The 19,817-nt window shown below is 38.8% G+C and overlaps 1 protein-coding gene across 1 annotated transcript in view; it reads left to right on the top strand.

The window, feature by feature from the left end:
• Positions 1–506: 506 nt before the first annotated feature.
• Positions 507–19,817, top strand: part of Adgrg7 (adhesion G protein-coupled receptor G7) — a 62,514-nt gene continuing 43,203 nt past the window's right edge. The window contains exons 1-4 of the mRNA NM_001107098.1: positions 507–848; positions 15,708–15,821; positions 16,493–16,597; positions 18,093–18,205. Of these exons, the coding sequence (NP_001100568.1) occupies positions 734–848; positions 15,708–15,821; positions 16,493–16,597; positions 18,093–18,205 (447 nt within the window). The 5' untranslated portion in view covers positions 507–733. The remainder of the gene's footprint in view (positions 849–15,707; positions 15,822–16,492; positions 16,598–18,092; positions 18,206–19,817) is intronic.

Here is a 19,817-nt window from a genome sequence, read left to right on the forward strand (position 1 = left end):
TTAAACTCAATTATATTTCAAACTTATCTTCAATCAAGGTTGCATCGTGGGTGCTTTGGGTTAAGACTTCAACTCGTGAATGTGGAGACATCATTTAATTCATAATAGATGAGTTTAATTCTGTTTTAGTGCTTTTATAATCCTCCCCAAGTCCATATACTCATTCATCAGTTGCAGCTGTTAGAACGTAGGCCCCTTAAGGAAATTCAAGAGTGGAATCCTATGTGGCTATTGCAGTTTATCATATCAAGGCCAACAATGACACCTTATCCAAGAGGGTGTTTGACTCTCCTGAAGCACTTGCTCTTAAAGCCAAAGTACAGCAGACTGATCTGTAGATAACCAGAGGGATTCATTGCCTTCCTGGCTTCCTCTTTGGGTTCTGGTAACTTGCCTCTTTCCTGGACTGTATATCTTGTCCAGATAGTCACCCTTTGACCCTCAAGGCTAATCCCGCCCCCTTTTTATTGCCTTAAGTTAGTTTCCTTTCTGAGAATCCCCACCTGTTGATCTCCTCAGTGAAGAATGAGCATACTGCGTACCTTTTATTCTGTGACTCCAACTACATTATTGTGAATTAACTTCAAAACTCTTAAAACATGAGAACACCTGCCAGACAGACCACTGAAGGGAAGAATTCTTTTCATGTTTTATAACCATCTCTGGTTACATTTCTTGACTTAAGGAGAAGCCAGCTGTTTTGCACATAGTGGTGCAGTGTTTTGGCTTCACCATGCGTTCCTGCCGATCCTTCGATGTCCGGGTCCTGGTGACTATTGTGTGTGGTTTGCTGACGGGCATTGTTTTGGGACTGGGCATCTGGAGGATGGTCGTAAGGATCAACAGAGGTAATGTCACCCTGCTATAATCTACTGAGACACAGAGTGGGTGTTGGGGTGGTGGTGGCACTGAACCTCTGACTCTGCTACCTGATATTTCAGTGCCAGGGAAGTGCCCTGTCCACACAATGGCTGCCTTCCACAATACCACTTAAGAAGTGTAAGAGGGCAGTTGGTTGATGGCCAGTGCACAGCTTTATTAAAAAAAAAAACAAAAAAATGAGACTCTCTCTCTCTCTCTCTCTCTCTCTCTCTCTTCTTGTCTCTGTGTGTGTGTGTCTGTGTGTGTGTGTGTGTGTGTGCGAGTCTGTCTCTCTGTCTCTCTCTCTCTGTGTATATGTGTGTGTGTCTGTGTGTCTGTGTGTCTGTGTGTGTGTCTGTGTGTCTGTGTGTGTGTCTGTGTGTCTGTGTGTGTGTCTGTGTGTATGTGAATAAGCAGGGTGTTGGAATTGGCTTCTATGTGCTATTTTAATTCCTGAGTTGATAGAATGAATAACAATAGAAAGTATAACGATGTATATTTGGGTTTACTGAGCTAAATCCTATAAAGGTAAATAGCTGTGAACTCAGACTCCCAAAAAACTATGTACAGAATAGAAATTCATCTCAAGAAGGAAGCTTAGTGATGTTAGCACTAGAGTCATGCATGAAAAGAACTTAGGTTGATGTACAAGTTTCCCATTTCGCAGGTGTAGAAAATGAGTTAAAGTTGAAAAAATTAAATTAAGTTTAAAGGTTACTTTCCTGCTGGTTCAGTATGTGCTTGAAACGTTTCCTGCTGTGTTCCAGACCTCATGGGGAAAATAGGGACAGAAGCATAACCTGTAAAATGACAGTGTTAAAATAAAGCCCTTGAGAACTCAAAAATACATTTTTAATCATTCTAACACTGCATTCCTTGGCCTCTGGAGGTCCACTATAAAGCGCCGGTTCTCAACCTGTGTGTTATGACCCTTTTGGGTACCTTCACAGGGGTCACCTAAGACCATCTAAAAATATTACAATTCCCAACAATAACAGCATTACAGCTATGAAATAGCAATGAAATAATTTATGGTTTGGAGATCAACACTGCATGAGGAACTGAATTAAAGGGTTGCAGTGTTAAAAATGTTGAGAACCACTGCTATAGATTCAGAGCTGAGGTTTAGAACAGGTAAAACTGAGTGACTAGAGGTAACTAATGCCAGTAAGGAGAATCAGTCTTTCCTCAAGGAAGATGCAATGGTGCCAGGCTGCAGAATCCCATGCTGAGGACGAATGTTTGATACTGGCTGGTGCTGAAGAGGTAGTGTGGAATGCAGCCATCCCTACATAACATAAACAGAATAGAATCCAGAGGATACTGTGTTGGCAGCATTTAGAGAACTTGAGTAAGAAATTAAACAGGACAAAAGAAGAAAACTAAAAAGTTAGCGTTTGTAAAATACTTTCATTCAGGTTTAAGGAAAACCATAAAGAGTCTCTCTCGCTGTTACATGGATTAAATGTGTAAGATCTCGCTTACAGGATTTATGTTTGGGAAATGTCTTCCTTCTTGTCGCATTCCCAATGGCCTGTGTTTTCAAAGGGCAACTTGTGACCTAGAAATGGCACCATTAAATCGAACCGTTGAGAGGACAAAGTACAAAAGCAACATGAGGCACAATACTAAACAGAGGCCTGTAAGTGCAAGTTAGTCAAAGGCGTAGGGGAAACTGCTTAAGCCTGGGCACACCTCCGAGTTGTTGAGGGCCTTTAAAGGAAGTAAAGGGAGTAAAGGGTAGTAAACGTTCTGCTTCTCAGGGCAGTAACATGCCAGCCCCTCAGAAAGACTAGCTTTGCCCTTGGTGTTAGTTTGTCAGTTGTCTCTTTATATAAGGGATATCCCTCCCTTGTGGGGATAGAATTGGGGGAAAGGCAACAGAAAATTCGAGGATTGTCACAATCATTAACAAATAGGAAGAATGAAGACTTAGGCTGCTGCTGTGTGTGCTCCTTGTACATTGCATTTGGAGTGTTTGCTTTTGTTTAGTTGTTTGTATTTGTTTAATTCAGTTCCAGTCCACTTCCCTTTTTTTTTCCTTTAACTTCTTCTAGGAATTCCATCTCTTTTCCTTCCACCTCCCTTCATTCTACTAATGTCATTAATAATAATAATTATTATTATTATTTAATAATTATTAATTATTGTTATTAATTGAGTATTTTCTCTTTAGTTCCTTACTTAGTTATAAGTTATCCTTAAATTAACATTTTTCTTAGAGTCAGAGTTCATGCATATCTCAGAGAAACTGATGTATCTGTTAAAGCCTTTTTTTGTTTGTTTTTTGAGAGCTTATTTTATAGTTTGGATTGTCCTCGGACTCACAATTTGTATCCCAGATGACATCACACTCATTGTATCATGAGCAAGACACCTTCTGCACCAGCATTCCACGTGTGGGGTTATGGACATGATCCCACACTCATGGCTAACTATAAATGTGTTATTTAGGAAGAAGTGCATAAGCACATGTACACTATGTCCAAATTAATTTACTATATTCAAAAGTCATTTCATATAAACAGAATGTATTCATGAAAAATGATAACTTATTTGTGAAAAACAAAAGAAAAAACCCTCCATTGTAGGCATATAGAGTTCCACAGTCATGGTAGCATTCAGGAGGTGGAGGCGGAGGCTGGAGGATTGCTGGAGCTCTAGGTCATACTGAGCAGAATAAGACTGTTTGAAAAAAAAACCACAGAAGGATAAAGAAAACTTCCAACTTCTGATTTGAAAAAATGTCAGTGAAATGGTTTCTATTTGGCCACAGGGTGAATATTGGTTTTTATAGCTAATTTTTCTATACCTTACAATATCAAAAACTCTATGACCAAGATAGCATACGCCAAACTTCAAGTATCTTTTCTCACTTAATCCAGATCACCACATTTAAAGCAGGAATATTTCATTTGTGTTACAAATGGAGAAACCAGGGTTGAGAGAAGATATTTGGATTTATATAGCTATGCAACACGGGCTGTGAATTTGAACCTGCACCATCACGATCTTGCTGGGTTTTGCTCTCAGAAGCACAAAGGGAACTAGAGTAAATTAATTCACCCTTTTTCCTTTCTTTCCATGAGATCTGAAAATCCCAGTTCACCATGGCTCAGTGAGCCTGACAATCAGATCGCCCTGCTGCATTCTTTGGAAGGCCTGCTGTGTTCCTGTCATGATTCTCCCATAATAATAGAGTGTGTGAATTAAAAATTAGGAGTCGGGCTTCAGTTTGCATGCATTTCAGTCAGTGTAGTAACCGCCATGCTTTGCGGTCATCTGGGGGATGCTAAGGTGCTTTCTCCAACTTTGCATTGTTTGTCTGCATTGATCTTCTAACTCAAAACAGCAACAGGAGCTTCATTTTTCTAGTGTTTCCCATTCCAGCCAGTGTCTAATTTCAGTGGAAAGTCAAATTCATAATAGCCAAAAAGTCACAAATCAAATCAACTCTAATTATTCTAAGTGTAAGGCCCCCATTTAAGCGAACCATTGTTCCAAATGTCAAAGAAGCACTTGAAGGCATGCTGTATAGAATTCCAGTGAGCTTCTGTGGGCAAATGGAACTTTTCTTTCTGAACTGTGCCTCTTGTTAAAAGGTCACCGATTAAGAGTCTGGTTCCAACGATGGACAGTGTAGCACAGGGGTAGCTGAAACTTCCTTTGGGTTTGCTGGGTAGCCTGTCAATTTTGTATGACATTGAGGGAATTATTAACTAATAACGATGTTACTTATTGCCAAGAGTAATATATCATGTATGCTCTCTAACACATGACTCCTATCAATTTGATATTTCTTTGGGCAAAAAAAACCTTTCAATAGTATTGATAGTGTGTGCAATTCCCAAAAACCAGTTCTAGACTTGGTTTTCTTCCCTACAGTGTTGGTTCCCTACCTATAGCACCACCCTCCATTTCACACGTACATCTTTTTGGATGACTGAGGTCTTCAGTCAAATGCCTCCACTTTATAGACATTTTCTACCGATCCAAAACAAGTTCTTATTCCCAGCTCCCCTCTTTTCACATACTTCTTCAAATTGACTTACTTTGTTGAAGAGAACAAAGGCCTGATTTAGAAATCTAATAGATTCTCTACAACTAATTTTGAGTTATCGGGATGAATAAATAAATCTTATACAGCTTGAAGGTAGACTTAGTTCATTGAGGCAACTGTAAGAAAATACCATAAGCAAGTAATTATACACAATAGAAATCTCCTTTCTCACAGTTGTGGGGACTGAAGCGAGTCCGAGGGAAAGTGAGCACCAGATTCAGATTCTTGAGAAAGTCTGCCTCTTGGTTCTGAGGTGTCTTCTTGTTGCACCTTACATGATGTAAATAGACAACACTCTTCTTTTCATCCCTTTAGGGCATTAATTCCATCATGAAAGATCTACCCTCATGAACACTCATTCATTTTTTTTAAAAAAATTGTCATTTAATGCTATGAAATTGGAAATTTGACTTCAACACATGGATGAGAGGATGCATTCAGTCCGTCTCATGGATGAAGAACTCCCAAATAGTTGTGCTCAGAAATGAGATAACAAATCTGGTAAATCCTCATGCTTCAAAATAGAGAAAACCGCAAATCCAGATGTCTAAAAGCTATTATTTTTGTTTCCCGCTGCTTCAAGCCATGTGGCTGTCATATGACCATTAGCCTCCAGGATTCATTAAGGTCTTTCCCATTACAAATAGCCTCTTATTTACCCATATGGTCAGCGATCTTTCAGGGTATATTTATATTGAAAGAAATCTGTGTACTTTCAGAACCACAGCCCTTTCCCATTAGGTGTTCATAAAAAATATCTAATGTAGTTTTCATAAGGAATAGACACAACAAGTCTACAGTGGCTGGCTTCATGCTTCTAACATCAAAAGGCTTACAGTGCAAGAAGCAGGGTGGCTTGGAGACCCATCACACTTGACAATTAAACTTAAATACAAATGTGGATTTCATTACATTTATCTCCTTTAATATTTACGAGCTTGCGCTAATCCTAATATAAACATACCCAGAGGTTCATGATACAATGGTGAAAGAATTTCTTTGATTTCTATAATGAGAGGGCATCTCGACCTCACCACACAGTAGCAGTGCCTTATTTAAGTGTCCTACAGCTCTGACACAGTTAAGAATTCCCTGCTTTCTGTTCTTTCCCTACTCCAGATATAATCTTCTTTCCCCACTACAGGAAAGACTTGGTCCTCAGCTGCCTAACAAGAGGCTACAGAAGGTTTATATAGTCTCCAACCCAAGGTCAGATTTTATAGCACTCATAATTCTCGTTCAGTAGAAAATGTTATCAGGAAAAATCAAGGCGAGTCTACTGCTGCTCAGAAAATCATCCTTTTTTTTTTCTTTTACTAAATTTAGTACTTCCTGCAGAATCAAACTCAGTAATAAACCTAACTCCTGAAACTGAGGATCATTTTAGTGTTAAAAAAAAAAAAAGACCACAACAGTCCAGAGACATTGTCTTATGATTAGAGGAAAGCGGGTTGGAGGTCACTGGGGTGCTGTTGGCTTTCAGTTCTCCAGTTACAAGTCTCTGTCATTTTCCTCCTTCCTCCTTTCCTGCTTCCCCACACATTCAGGTGCTAAGTATTTTTTAAATACAAAATTATCCATGAAAAGGAAGGGAGTCTCATTCAAGGGATATGTTTTGTTGTACAGTGGCTGAGGGACAGTGATCTGGATTGTGTTAACGTAAGAATCAGTGATGTCTATTGATCCCATTTCAAAGCCATTGTCTTAAATAAAGAAGCTGGACTCTTGACTTGGTGGGTTATTCCTGCATTTCCAGGTATTAGATGTTTTTGGATATGGCCATCAGGGTAGGCCAGACTCTTGTCAGCAGAGTCTGTTAAAGATTCTTCCTGAATACTGTGGCCAAGACTGTTTTTGAGAGAAGGAAGAGACCACTGGAACCAGACTACCTTGCTTTAAATCTCAACATGGCTGTTTACTATCCAAGTGACTGGGCACTGTAGTCAGTATTTCCATGCATCAGTTTCCCCCTTAGTGATAATAAATTCTGCCCGGTGAAACTATTTTGAGAATTCAATGAGTCCATGCACTTGAAGATTTAAGATGATAATAACTTGTATCTTGTAAGCACTCAATACACACAGGCAAATGTTTTCTAATTTACAGTTTTATGCCATTCAGTGCTGAGCAGTTTCATCCTCGAATTATACCTAGAATGGATACCATTCAGCCACACTGGACCTTTGGATTGAGACTCAAGTTATCACGCCAAAACTCTGCAGGAGGCTTAATCATTAAATTAAGTTGACTAGCTGAACAGAGAAACAGAAAGAGCTCCAAGAACAGCCGTGGGACAGCCATGAGATATTTGTTTTCAATATCTATGCTACCTCGCTAGCAGAAGAAAGCTTATTAAAATATTTATTACATGTAGTGAAAATGTTGACCCAGTAGTTAATATTGAGCAACCTTTATCTTAACAAAAGGTATACTTTGTGTGTTTTATTTCGTTCTTCCTTGCTTTTCTCTACAATGAATACATTTTATTAGACATGATCAGCCTAATGTCTCCTTTTGAATACATAGCTGTACAATTAATTATATAGATAAACTACTTCGTCTTTCTGTATATATGTATGTGTATATACATGATGCATGTATACATAGATGTGTATATAATATGTATATATTATGTGTGTATACACGTGATATATGTTTATGATAGATCCTTAAGGATGGTAGTACTACTTTGGATGACATTTTGGGTCGTTTGAGTACTTAAGAGGCTAAGATTCTGAGGTGGGTAGTACATGGAGTTAAATGTATCATAAAAACAGAAGAGCAGATAATCCACCTTGAACTAGATACCCTCAACTGGAATTCCAATGACAGAGAAACCATTCAGCAAATACTTATTAACCTCGTATTCATTAGGAACGTTCTGAGATCTGGGGAAACAAGCTATGACCTTGATTCAAAATATTCTTTAACGATCAGACTTGTAACTAAAAGCCAGAACGGCCGACTTGGTATGGGTAGATGTTTCTTCATGCTTATGATTGTGTACAAATTGTAAGTAAACGTTCAAACACACCAACAGGCTTCCATTCTTAAGGGAAACTCCAGGGGACAGAAAAACTATAAAGATATCACAATGACGAGTAGGTAGTATCATAAACTCTAAAGGTTATGGGTGTGGAAGCTGAACCAAAGCCATCAGCGTGACAAGGAAGCCTTCAGGGGTCACCTCAGCCATAAAAGGTAGATTAAAAAATTTCTGTTCCCAGCCCCACGGAAACATTGAATAATTCTTATGATCAAACTTTCCTATTAAGGTGGTGGATTTGAGATGGGGTCCCATGTAGCCCATATAAGCAAGTAGCTAACCTAGGCCCAGATGACCTTGAACTCCTGGTCTTTCTGCTGGGATTATAGCCCGTGAGCTTGTCTTGAAGGTGGGATTCTAGATTTCCCTCTAGCGTACCTTCTGAAAGCAGCTTCTGCTTCTGCCCCGTGCGAGCACTGAGACTGAATTTGCATGTAATTCTCTGCAGCATATGTCTCCCCACCCTGCCCCCACCTCTGTGCTTTCTGGGATCCTTTCGTCAGCCCCCCCCCCCCAGATTGCTGAAGGGTTTTTTTTGTTGTTGTTGTTTTGTTTTTTGTTGTTGTTGTTGTTTTATTCTCCTATATTCCTCTTTTTTCGGATAAAAATCTATCTTAACTTATCCTGACCCTCTTTCTCCGGCTTACACAGGGACAGACTCTTCATTTTATGCAGAAATCATCTGAGCTTTAGGAATTAAGAGCCAGATTGTGGTGGTGTTGCATGACTTTAATCCCAGCACTCAGAAGGCAGAGGCAGGCAGATCTCTGAGTCTGAGGCCAGCCTGATCTATTGAGAGAGTTCCAGGACACCTAGAGCTACACAGAGGAACCATGTCTCAACAAACCAACAAATAAATAAACGAATAAACGAGAAAGAAAAAAAAATAGCAAATTCTAAAACAAGTGTGTTTGGCGATAATATTTTATGGCAGGAAGAACAAAAATATAACAGAGTTGCTTTGAAGTCTCACATATACACTTTACCTTAGTGGTCTTCGTAAGATATCTAAAATTTTATAGCTACCTCCAAGGCCGCCAAGATTTTCTTCTATTAGTTTCACACAAACTACACTGAGTTCATGATCTGTTCTAAAATAATTTTTGAAAGCTGAAGATCTGTGTTTAGAACTGTGTATGTTCCTTTGTTTCTAGATGTCCCGCAACATTTTTTGGGAAATTAGCTTCTCTGTACTGAACATACTGCCCCTGTCTCCAACATCACCTGGGCATTCCGGAGTCTGTGCACAGATGCTAGTGCATGCCATAGGTGACCTATCTATGACAGCGGGGAATGAAGCGGTTTTCCCCTAGAGCCTTGTTTCTCTCAGGACTGAAGGCAGAGCATTTTCTTGTCCTGATAGTCATCTATATGGCTTCTTTAACAGAGTGTCCATTCAACTCTTTTGCTCATTAAAATAAAAGCTGTATGTTTGCACTCTTATTATGCATATATATTCTTTATAAGTTACAATTCTAACTTACAGTTTAACTTGCAATTCTCTCTCTGTCTCTTTCTCTCTCTCTCTCTCTCTTACACACACACACACACACACACACACACACACACACACACATTTTCTCCATCCCGTGACTATCATTTTTATTTATCTGAAAAAATACATTTGGATGAGCAGCAGTTTTCAATTTAGATTAAATGCATTTCATAATTTTATATTTATTGTTATTTTATATTTATTTTTATAATTCTTATATTTAGAACTATTTTGCCCTTCAAATACAGTTGAACGTCCCAAAGTTGCAAACACATCCCCCTACATTTTATTCTGAAGGCTTTACGGCTTCAGTTTTGTTTTCAATGCGTGCGCCATATTAAATTGAGTTTTAAGGGTGATGTTTTCACCTAGCCAGTTCAGAACATTTTCGTTTGCAAACAAACAAACTTCCTCAGTTAGTAGCTTTAGCAAATACATAAAAGGTCAACTGATTATCTCTGACTTACTGTTTGGCGCTTTAATTTATATGTGATTCTGGGATTAAATCCAAGGCGTTGCACATGCCAGCCGATTGTCTTCCCACCAAACTACATCTTCAGTCCTACTTTATTTTTGAACATTTTTTATTTCATTGATGTCTTCGTTTTTATGTTGATTCTACCCAGTATTTTTGGTTGTAACTTAGTCAATCATGAAACTAGGAAAGCAAGTAAGCGTTAAGCTACGTTCCTCTTTAAAGGCTTGTCGCGAAGTTAAAACCAGGCCACAAATCCCCACAAAAATTTATTGGAGATGCTTCTTATCTATGTATATGTGCATAAATCCACAGGTATCCTGATGCCCATGGAGACCAGAAGAGGGCGTTTGGTCCCCAAAGCTGTCCCCGAGGTGTAGGGACTAGGAAGCAAACTTGGATCCTATGAAAGAGTAATAATGTGCCCTTATCCAAACCACTAAGCCATCTTTCCAGCACTCTTCCTTTAGATTTTTAACTATGTCAACTGGAGAAGACAAGTTAGCTAATGAGCCTTCTGCTCATTAGTTTATATCTCCACTTATTTAGATACGTAAATGTTCTTTTAATAATAAATTCTTACCCATATCTTATCATTTCCAAAAGCTTGAAAATTTTATGCTAATTTAAATGTAAGTTATTTTGTAATTATTTGGTGCTAATATATGAATAAACCATACAATCTTTCTTAATTTGCTTATTCATTTTCCTGGGTTTTTGATACTCAGAATTTTAATAGATTTGGTGATGTATGAGTGTTATAACCACTTCACCCTCTCTTAACTTTATATCTTTCCATTTTGCCCTCTACCATGCTGATGAGCAGTGGTTAGCACAACTATATTGATTTTTTCCTGTGAAACTTAGGAAGAAGCCATTAAACATTGTACTAATATATTAAAAGTAGGTTCTTCATAGATGATTTTTGTGAGTTTGAAATTCTCTTTTATTATTCATTTGCGAGGAGTCTTGCTTTTAATCTATATCACCCAACCTTTGATTCCTGGTATAAATCTTACTTGATCAGGTGGTATCTGTTTTATTTGTTGTTTGATTTGACTTGTAATTATTTTAAAAGAGTATATGTGTGCCTGCTAGTTTTATGTCGACTTGATATAGGCTAGAGTCTATCAGGGAGGGAAACAGCTGAGAAAGTCCTTCCATAAGACAAGGCTGTAGGGCATTTTCTTGATTGGTGATTGATGAGGGAGGGCCCAGCCCAGTGTAGGTATACACCTGAGCTAGTGGTCCTGGGTTCTATAAGAAAGCAGGCTGAGTAAGCCAGGAGGAGCAAGCCAGGATGTAGGATCTGTGTCAGCTCTTGCCTCTAGGTTTCTGTCTTGCTTGAGTTCCTGTCTTTACTGCTTTTGATGATGAACTGTCCTTTGAAACTGTGAGTGAAATACACACTTTTCCTCATCAAGTTAGTTGTCTTTGGTCATAATGTTTCATTACAGCAATAGTAACCATAACTAAGACAGAAATCGGTACCAGAATAGTAGGGTATTGATGTGACAGGCCTGACCATGCTGTTTGGTAGAGGAAGGACTTAAAACCTTTAGGCTAGAAAAGCTGTTGGTGAGGTGTTCTGTGGGAGCATTGAGAAAAAATGCAGATGATGAAGACCTGGCTTGTGAAGTTCCAGAGAGAGGTTTGAGAGTCACTTAAAGAGGTTGTTGCATATTTTGAGTTAAGAATCTGTAGTTGTAATTAGTTGGTGCTGAAGAATCAGCTGTGGTTAACAAGATTCCAGAAACACTAGAGTGAAAAACTACTTTGCTGGGATAATTGGTGCTGGTCAGCTGGAACTGAGAAATTAGTGGTAAGCAAAAAAGACCAGGTAAAATCTTCTGGGAAGTGTTCCCTCAAGAGTTAAGGGTGGAATGGATGGGGTCCCCCCCCCATCCACTTATAGAATGTGAGGGGGAAGGGTTAGGGGCTGATGGACAGGAAACTCAGGAAACTGGGAAAGGGAATAACATTTGAAATGTAAATAAGAAATACCCGATCTAAAAAAAAATAGAAAAAAATAAAAAAACATTTAAAAAATGGAACAATGAATGAATGAATGAATGGATAAATAAATAAATAAATAAATAAATAAATAAATAAATAAATAGAGTTAGCCCACAGAAATTGTCTTCCAGAGGGGGCTGAGATTGTACCTCATGGTGGCAGCTGAATTGGGTCACATGTAAAAGTCTCCCAGGTAGTACTAGATTTGAAGGCATGAGGGAGTCATGGAAACTTTGAGTGGTCAGGAGAGGCCACTTATGAATGCGCACCCTCAGTAGTAGTTGAAGGTCCAAGATTAAAGGAGTCATGCAGAGAAGCAGAGGCATGACCCTATGAAAAGAGAGCCCAGGAGAGGCTATCAGTGAAAGTGCAGTTCAGCCGTACCAGCAGACCCCAAAATTTTGCCAGTACCAGGGGATAGCTACCAAGAACAGCAGTGACTGTGGAGTTGAGCCAGTCTACACTTAAAAGATAAGTGTCGTGTGCTTTGGATGGCTACCTGAGGCCTTTGGATAAGCTCAGAAGAACATGAATGGATCCCAAACATAGGACACTGACTATTTACAGTCAGAGTTTGGTTTTGATTTAATTTGATTATGACTGTGCCCTGGTTCTTCTTTTGAAATGAGAAAGTATTTAACATATATTTTTATTTTTTTAGGAGCCCACAGTTGAGACACTTTGGATTAAAAGAGACTTTTTTTGTTTGTTTGTTTTGTTTTGTTTTTAGAGACTGAACTTTTAAAATGTTTGAGTTTGAATTCCTACCTCTTGAAGTAAGAAAGTACTGAATTTATTTTTATTTTATGGGAGCCCAGTGATATTTCAGAGTTTTACAGAACTTTGGGTTTCAAAAGAGATTGAATACTTTTAAAGAGATAACATTTAAGATGTTTGAATTTGTAAGACTATGGGACTTTTTAGCTTTGTAGAATGTTTTATATTGTAATGTTCATATTAATGCTTGATATTAGGATGAACAAGAAAAGAACGGTGTGGCTTAACAGTGGTGTGTTTGTGTGTCAAGTTTACCAAGGGTTAATTGTGCTGACCAGTTTTATGTTAGCTTGATACTAGGCATAGTCATCTGACAGGAGGGAAGATCAATTGAGAAAATGAGTCTAGATCAGGCTGCAAGCAGTAAGGTTTTAGCACATTTTCTTAATTGGTGATTGATGGGGGAGGACCCAGTCAATTGTGAGAGGGTTAGTGGTCCTGAGTTCTATAAGAAAGCAGACTGAGCAAGCCATGGGTAGCAAGCCAGTAAGAAGCACTCCAACCCCCTGGCCTCTGCATCAGTTTTGGCCCTTGGGTTTCTACCCTTTTTGAGTTCTTCAATGATGAACATTGCTGTGGAAGTATAAGCCAAATAAACCCTTTCCTTGCTTACGGTCATGGTGTTTCATTATAGTAATAGTAACCCTAAGTAAGACAAAGAGTTATATATGTATATGTGTGTGTGTGTGTGTGTGTGTGTGTGTGTGTGTGTGTGTGTGTGTGTGTGACTTGAATACTTTTGCTTTTCTCTGTTAGAGAACTTAGAGAACTCTGCAAGACTGATAGACTTTTGCCTTCTTAATTCATCAGTAAAACTTTAGGTGTTAATAGATTTCTTTCAGAAGTTTTCTTAAATTTTGAATTTTCACAGTTTGGCCATGTGTATATTTATTTTGCCTGTGACTTTCTGAGCTTCTTAGATCGATAAACAAAATTTTTTCACCTTTATCTTCCTGCTTTGACTTCTCTCTCTCTCTCTCTCTCTCTCTCTCTCACACACACACACACACACACACACACACACACACACACACACACACGCACACTCCTCTAGATCTAGATCTTATAATTTTATTTTTTAAATGTTTCCTTTTCCACATTTAGTGGAAATTTACACACAGACTGAGCTGTTTTCCCTCGTCTCTGTCCTACTGGAATTCCAGTTAGGACATTCCAGAATTCCTCTGTCCTTAGATTCCAGTTGCTCTGTCATCGCCAATGTCTTCTCATGCCTTACTCTAATAAGAAGGTAGCCTTTGGCTGGATGTTTATCCACTTTGGTTTCTCAGACTCAGTTACACCTTTAGTGGAAGAACTCTAGAAACAGAATTCTCTTTAATTTCTGGGTATTTTTCTTGGCTTTCCAGTACTCTCAAGCAGGTTTTATTGTCCTTGCTGGAGTTACTGTATTGGTAAAAACCGCTAAGAGTGTAAGGAGACTGTGGAGACCCACATTTCACCATCCACTCTACAAACACTAGTGTCCCCAACCTAAAATAAGGTTTTCTCAAAGGTTCCTATTTCAGATTTTCTTCCTCAGTGTACTTCTATCTGCCATATTACTGCCACCATGGAGGACTGGATCACTGTTTAACTCCTCTTCACTGCCTACCATGTGCTCAACATATTCCCATAATGTTGGAGAAGTCACTTGAAAAAACATTCCTCATGTAGCTCCTTTGTCTTAAGACCCCTCTGCATCCCCTCGGGATCTCTTGTGCTTAGTATATAAATTTCTTGACAGTCTACTCTGTGTCACATAGGACCTTTGCTATTGTGTACACTCACTCAATTGGGACATATGAGAACTCTCCATGTGTTGTGATGTTTCACTGTGCACCAGAGTATGCACGCATGGTCATGTGTCTTTGTGCAGGTGTATGTGGTATGGTACATTCATGCATACCTGTGGAGATCAGAGGCCAACCTCTAGTGTTGCCATCCCTTCAGTGTCATCACTGAAGGGATGTTTTCAGATGGGCTTTCATATTGACCTGGGGCTCCTTGATCAATTCATTTGACCAGTGAGGTGCAGACATCTACCTGCCACTGGAAGTGGGTACCATCATGTCTGGTTTTTCCACAAGGATTGAACTCAGGCTTACACAGGAAGCACTTTACCTATTGAACACCCCACCCCCTTTGATGCTACTCTTTCTGTGCTTCCAATTTAGGCCACTAATTTTTATCTGAGTTTACTTGATTTAATTATACAGTCTAATTCAAATACTGCCTCCTTAGGAAAGTCTGCTTTGGTGTTGGGACCTCTTTCCTTATTATTTCCTTTGAATTTGTCTTGGTGCTTTCTATTACTGTAACCAAATTCCATGACCAAAAGCAATTTGGAGAGAAAAGGTTTGTTTCTCTCACAGATCCATATAACAGTTCATCATCAAAAGCAGGATTTCAGTCAGGACAAGAACTTGAAGACAGGGCCCAATGCAGAAGCCAGAGAGGAGGGCTACTTACTAGCCTGCTCCCCATAGCTTACTCGGCCTCATTCCTTATCAAACTTGGGACCATTAACCCAGGAATGGTACCACCCACAATGGGCTGAACTCTTCCTCATCACTCATTAATTAAGAAAATGCTTTAAATGCTAGCCTACAGTCCAATGTTATGGAGGCATTTAGACATCCGGTGCTCCTTCCTCTTAAATGACTCTAGCCTGTATTAAGTTGACATAAAAACAACCATCATAGTATCTAAGCAGTATTTGAAAGTCTGCATGCTAATTTAGTCAATCTGTCTGTCTATTATCTATCTATTTATCATCTATCTGCTCTTAGAAGATTCCCATTGTAAGCTATGTCTTTTAAATACCTTTCTAATATCCATAATACTATATATTGATAAGGATATTAAAATGGATTATTATGCAATTTGGTTTTGCATATAGAAATTAAAGGGCTACAGACTTGGAAAAAAAGTTAACTGGCAAGTTCCCATATTATTCTGTTGTTTACTGGATCTTCAGGGTCATCTGTTTCTGTGTCAAGCACTCCTGTACAGTTCTGCAGGAATGGTGGAACCTGGCAAAATGGCAGATGCATTTGTACTGAAGAGTGGAGAGGACTCAGATGTACAATCGGTAAGTTACTTGACTAATACTATGATGACATATTGGTGAGCCTTTTGCTAGTAACAACAGCAGCAAAAAAATAATCTAGAAGCTTTAGCTAAAGACTATAGACACAATATGCAGAAACACATCCCAGCCGCACACTTTCCTACACTCAAACCCTCACATAAAAGAACACACAACACAATAATCTTAGATCCAATTGGTAAGATATAATTGCTCACTTAAACATACAAAGCCCGGTACTATCCATCCCTTGAGAACATTAATAACAACCTGTAAATACACAGAGCAGAATCTTAGCATCACCTGCCATCTTGTCCTGCCACGGCTTCTCCCCTCTCTCTGTCTTTCCTGTCTCTGTCCTAGTCTCCTCCTCTTCCTTCAAACTTCTCTCCCGCCCATCCTTCCTTCTCCTCCAATGGCAGGCCTCCTTCTATCCTGTACCTGCCCCTCACCTGTACCTTACAAATTCAATGGAGAGTTGGTTCTGGTGAAGTCACCCGAGTCCTGAGTACACGACTAGGCAGCTGTCCTTGAGGCAGCGGAATTAGCATCAAAACACAGTAACTTCAGGGCAAACCACAACTCAAAGGTTCTGAACTTCATCTTTCACCCATTTTCAAATTTCAAAAATAGAAAATATAGTTAATAACGAGAGAAATGTGTTTTCATTACAGCTAATTTCTGTGAAAATAGTACCTTCATGAACTTCACCTTCGGCAAAATCCCAGTGGGCAGATATGGACCTTCTTTTCAAATATGTGGACCAAACACTGTAAATGGTATGTGTTTCCCCTGGGATCTGTTTTACCACAAGAACAGTGCAGATCTGCAGCCAGATCTCATGGGACCATTTTCTCAATGAAGTTCCCATCTCTCAGATGACTATAGTTTGTGTCAACTTGGCACAAAACTAGACAGCACAGGCCTCTTAATAGCTCAGAAAGCTAAAGGAACATGTCAATATATTTTTTTACTATGCATGTTTTATAGACAACATTATACTCTACAGTACGCCTATGGATAACTGTTAGCTTCAGTTTCTATATGTATATACCTTACATTTTTATGTTTTATAAACCAGATACAACTTACAAATCATAACTGCATGCTATGAGTTGGAAAATTAAGTATCAGAAATATGTCCATGATCGTCAGCACAGCTGTTTGATCTAACACTTTGGAGGTGCTAAGACAGTCTCGGTATCACCTTTTGTTTGACAGTTATCTGACTCTTGAGTAGCTATTATGAAAATGTTTATTATATGTACCGTTGAATTTCAGATTGAGTCCATGTCATTTTAAAGATAGATATCTATATCTATATCTATCTGTATCTATATCTATATCTATATCTATATATATCTTTATATTGATCCTGAGAAAACATTTCCTGAGTGATTAGCCACCCTTTAATTGTGATTTTACCTATACATATTATGAATCAGTACTAATTGGATGAGAATGAGGTGGAAAGTTCAGGTAATCTGAGGAAACAAACCCGCCCCAGGAAATGCTTTACTGAGAGCCAATAGAACATCTAGCATTTGCTGCAATACTCTGTAATTCTGTCTTTGGGGAGTCACCCAGATTTGCAGAGATAAAGGATTGACATATATCTTAATAGCCAGTAAGAAATTTTCATATCGGTTCTGGTCTTAGCCTAGTATACCTTCATTGAGTCCGGTTCAAAGTCATTTCATTCCTGTGCTAGAAAGTAAATCTTTCTTGAGACAAAGAGAAGAGTAATAGCAACCAGACTGGTCATGCCAGAAGCTCCCATTTTAAAAATCAAGACAATTTGTGCAGAATACTTTGGCAACTGGTTGACTTTTCTACAACAAGGTATTAAAATAACTCCAAATGTTTATCCTAAAACAACAATGCTTTAGGTATCTCCCCATTCTATGAGTTGGTTGTGGCAGCCAGAATGTTCATTTGGGGAACATGTACGCTGGCCATTAGCTACAGCACCTCAATCCAGTAGTACATAGTCTGTCTTCCAATCATTAAACTCACTTCCTCATATATTACTTCAAGAAAGCACTCTAACATCCTAACACGGTGGAGACCGAAACTGAAAGAATGTTTGAGGCCCAGGTGCTGGGAGTCACGTATTGGCACCACACTCCACTGACCAAGGTCAGTCACAGGTCAGCCCAGATTCAAGAGTGAATCCATGCCAGGCTCCGCAGAATCGCAGTGGCATGAAGTATGCATGCAGTGAGTTCCACATCTGGCATTGTGCTCATTTCTTCTTTTCCTCTTTTATTGAAGCGGGCCAGCCTCAAGCAACTCGGCTGTGTGGTGTTTCTGAGTATGGAGTGATAGAAGCACTAAATGTTACAATAGGAAACTGTGATAAAAATCTAGAGATTCTGGAGAAGCAGGTAAGCCTTCTAGCCCACCCACTGGGCAACTGGGATACATTCTGAGTCTAGGCCAATTCTTTGGTCTTCACATACCTGATGGACAAATCAATGCTCTTAAAACTCTCAAATTACAGATCACAAAACCAGTAAGTGAAACCATTCTTATTTGGTTAAAGTTGCCCCTGTTTAACGTTGACATTTTATTTCAGCAAGTGGTAGCCTAGAAAATATTGTAAATGGCCTTATATTTATAGACTGATCAAGCTTTGACTGAACATAGAATCCTGGCTTCATAAACCAAAGATGATCTACTCCATCAAAAGGAATGAAAAAAAAACAAAAAACAAAAACAAAAAACAAAACAGAACAATGACCCATAGTCACAGACAACTTCAGACTGTCTTTAGTCTCGGGGCTATATCCATGAGCTAGCAAAATAACGATTGATGACTAGATATGTTTCCATTCATCCTAATTTATATGGACTGAGGGATAGACAATAGAGCACGCATGGAAGTGCTAACTTGTATGCTCATGCAAGAAGAGGAAGAAGCTGAAAACTTTGATGTAGGGATGTCTTTGTTCAGGTATTTTATATCTATCTTATTTCTTCTTTATCAAATTGGATACCATTTCCATACTAAAGGTAATTGCAGCTAATGCCAACAATGATCATTTACAGCTACCAAATCCAGATGATCCTGGATCATAAAATGTGATTAAGACCTGATAAGCCCACTGTAAATTTAAAATGTATTTAATTCACCTAATCTACTCAGCACCAGGGTTAACCAACGCAGCACACTCTATAAAGTGGTCAGTTGTTATTTTCATCATCTTGTAAATGACTAGAAACCATGGCTTACTGCTGTCCAGAATTATGAAAGTGTATCCCATCTCCACGTTGCTAGCATATAGGAGGAAAAGGCCAAATAAAAGTTCAATGTGTGGTTAGTACTGAGTAAATCACTTTTGAATTGCTACACCAAAGCCAATAAATAAATAAACGAAATGTAAACCAATTGGAGATTTGCCTGTACCATTTAAGACATTTTGAGTACACTGCTAAGTTTTTGAAATCATGTTTAAGTTTTAAACAAACATTACAGATAAAATTATTATAGGTGAGAAAAAGTAGAACTCTTCAGTGAGACGCTTTTGCTAGGGACCATCACCAAGCAGACACACAGCTACTGCTAAGTTTAAAATCTAGAACGAACCACAGCAACTCCCTTATCACAGATGGCCAGGATGTGGGTGGGTTGGGAATGGGAAATAGGATGTGCAGGTAGCTGTCAATCACACATGCTGAAAGAAATAGTGCAGATTCTGGAGTCTGACAAGTAGACTCTCTGTGGTTTTGAAGCTGTGTAAACTTAGAAGAAGCTTCTAAAGTTCTCTAAGTCTTTAAGTGATATGAGGGAGCTCAGCTTACAGAACCATTTCCTATTATAAATTATGTAACATCACACCTTAAAACACCAGTGCGCGCAGCACAGACTTGGCTGTTGAATTTAAATTTTTTTTTCTACTGCCTCGGTACAAGTTGAGTACAAGTTTGGTTTTTGACGTTATGGTGCCATCTAGTGTAAAGCTAAGTGTAAAGCTAAGTTCATTCCATCCCCACATT

Source organism: Rattus norvegicus, chromosome 11, assembly GCF_036323735.1.
Source record: "Rattus norvegicus strain BN/NHsdMcwi chromosome 11, GRCr8, whole genome shotgun sequence".
NCBI lineage: Eukaryota > Metazoa > Chordata > Mammalia > Rodentia > Muridae > Rattus > Rattus norvegicus.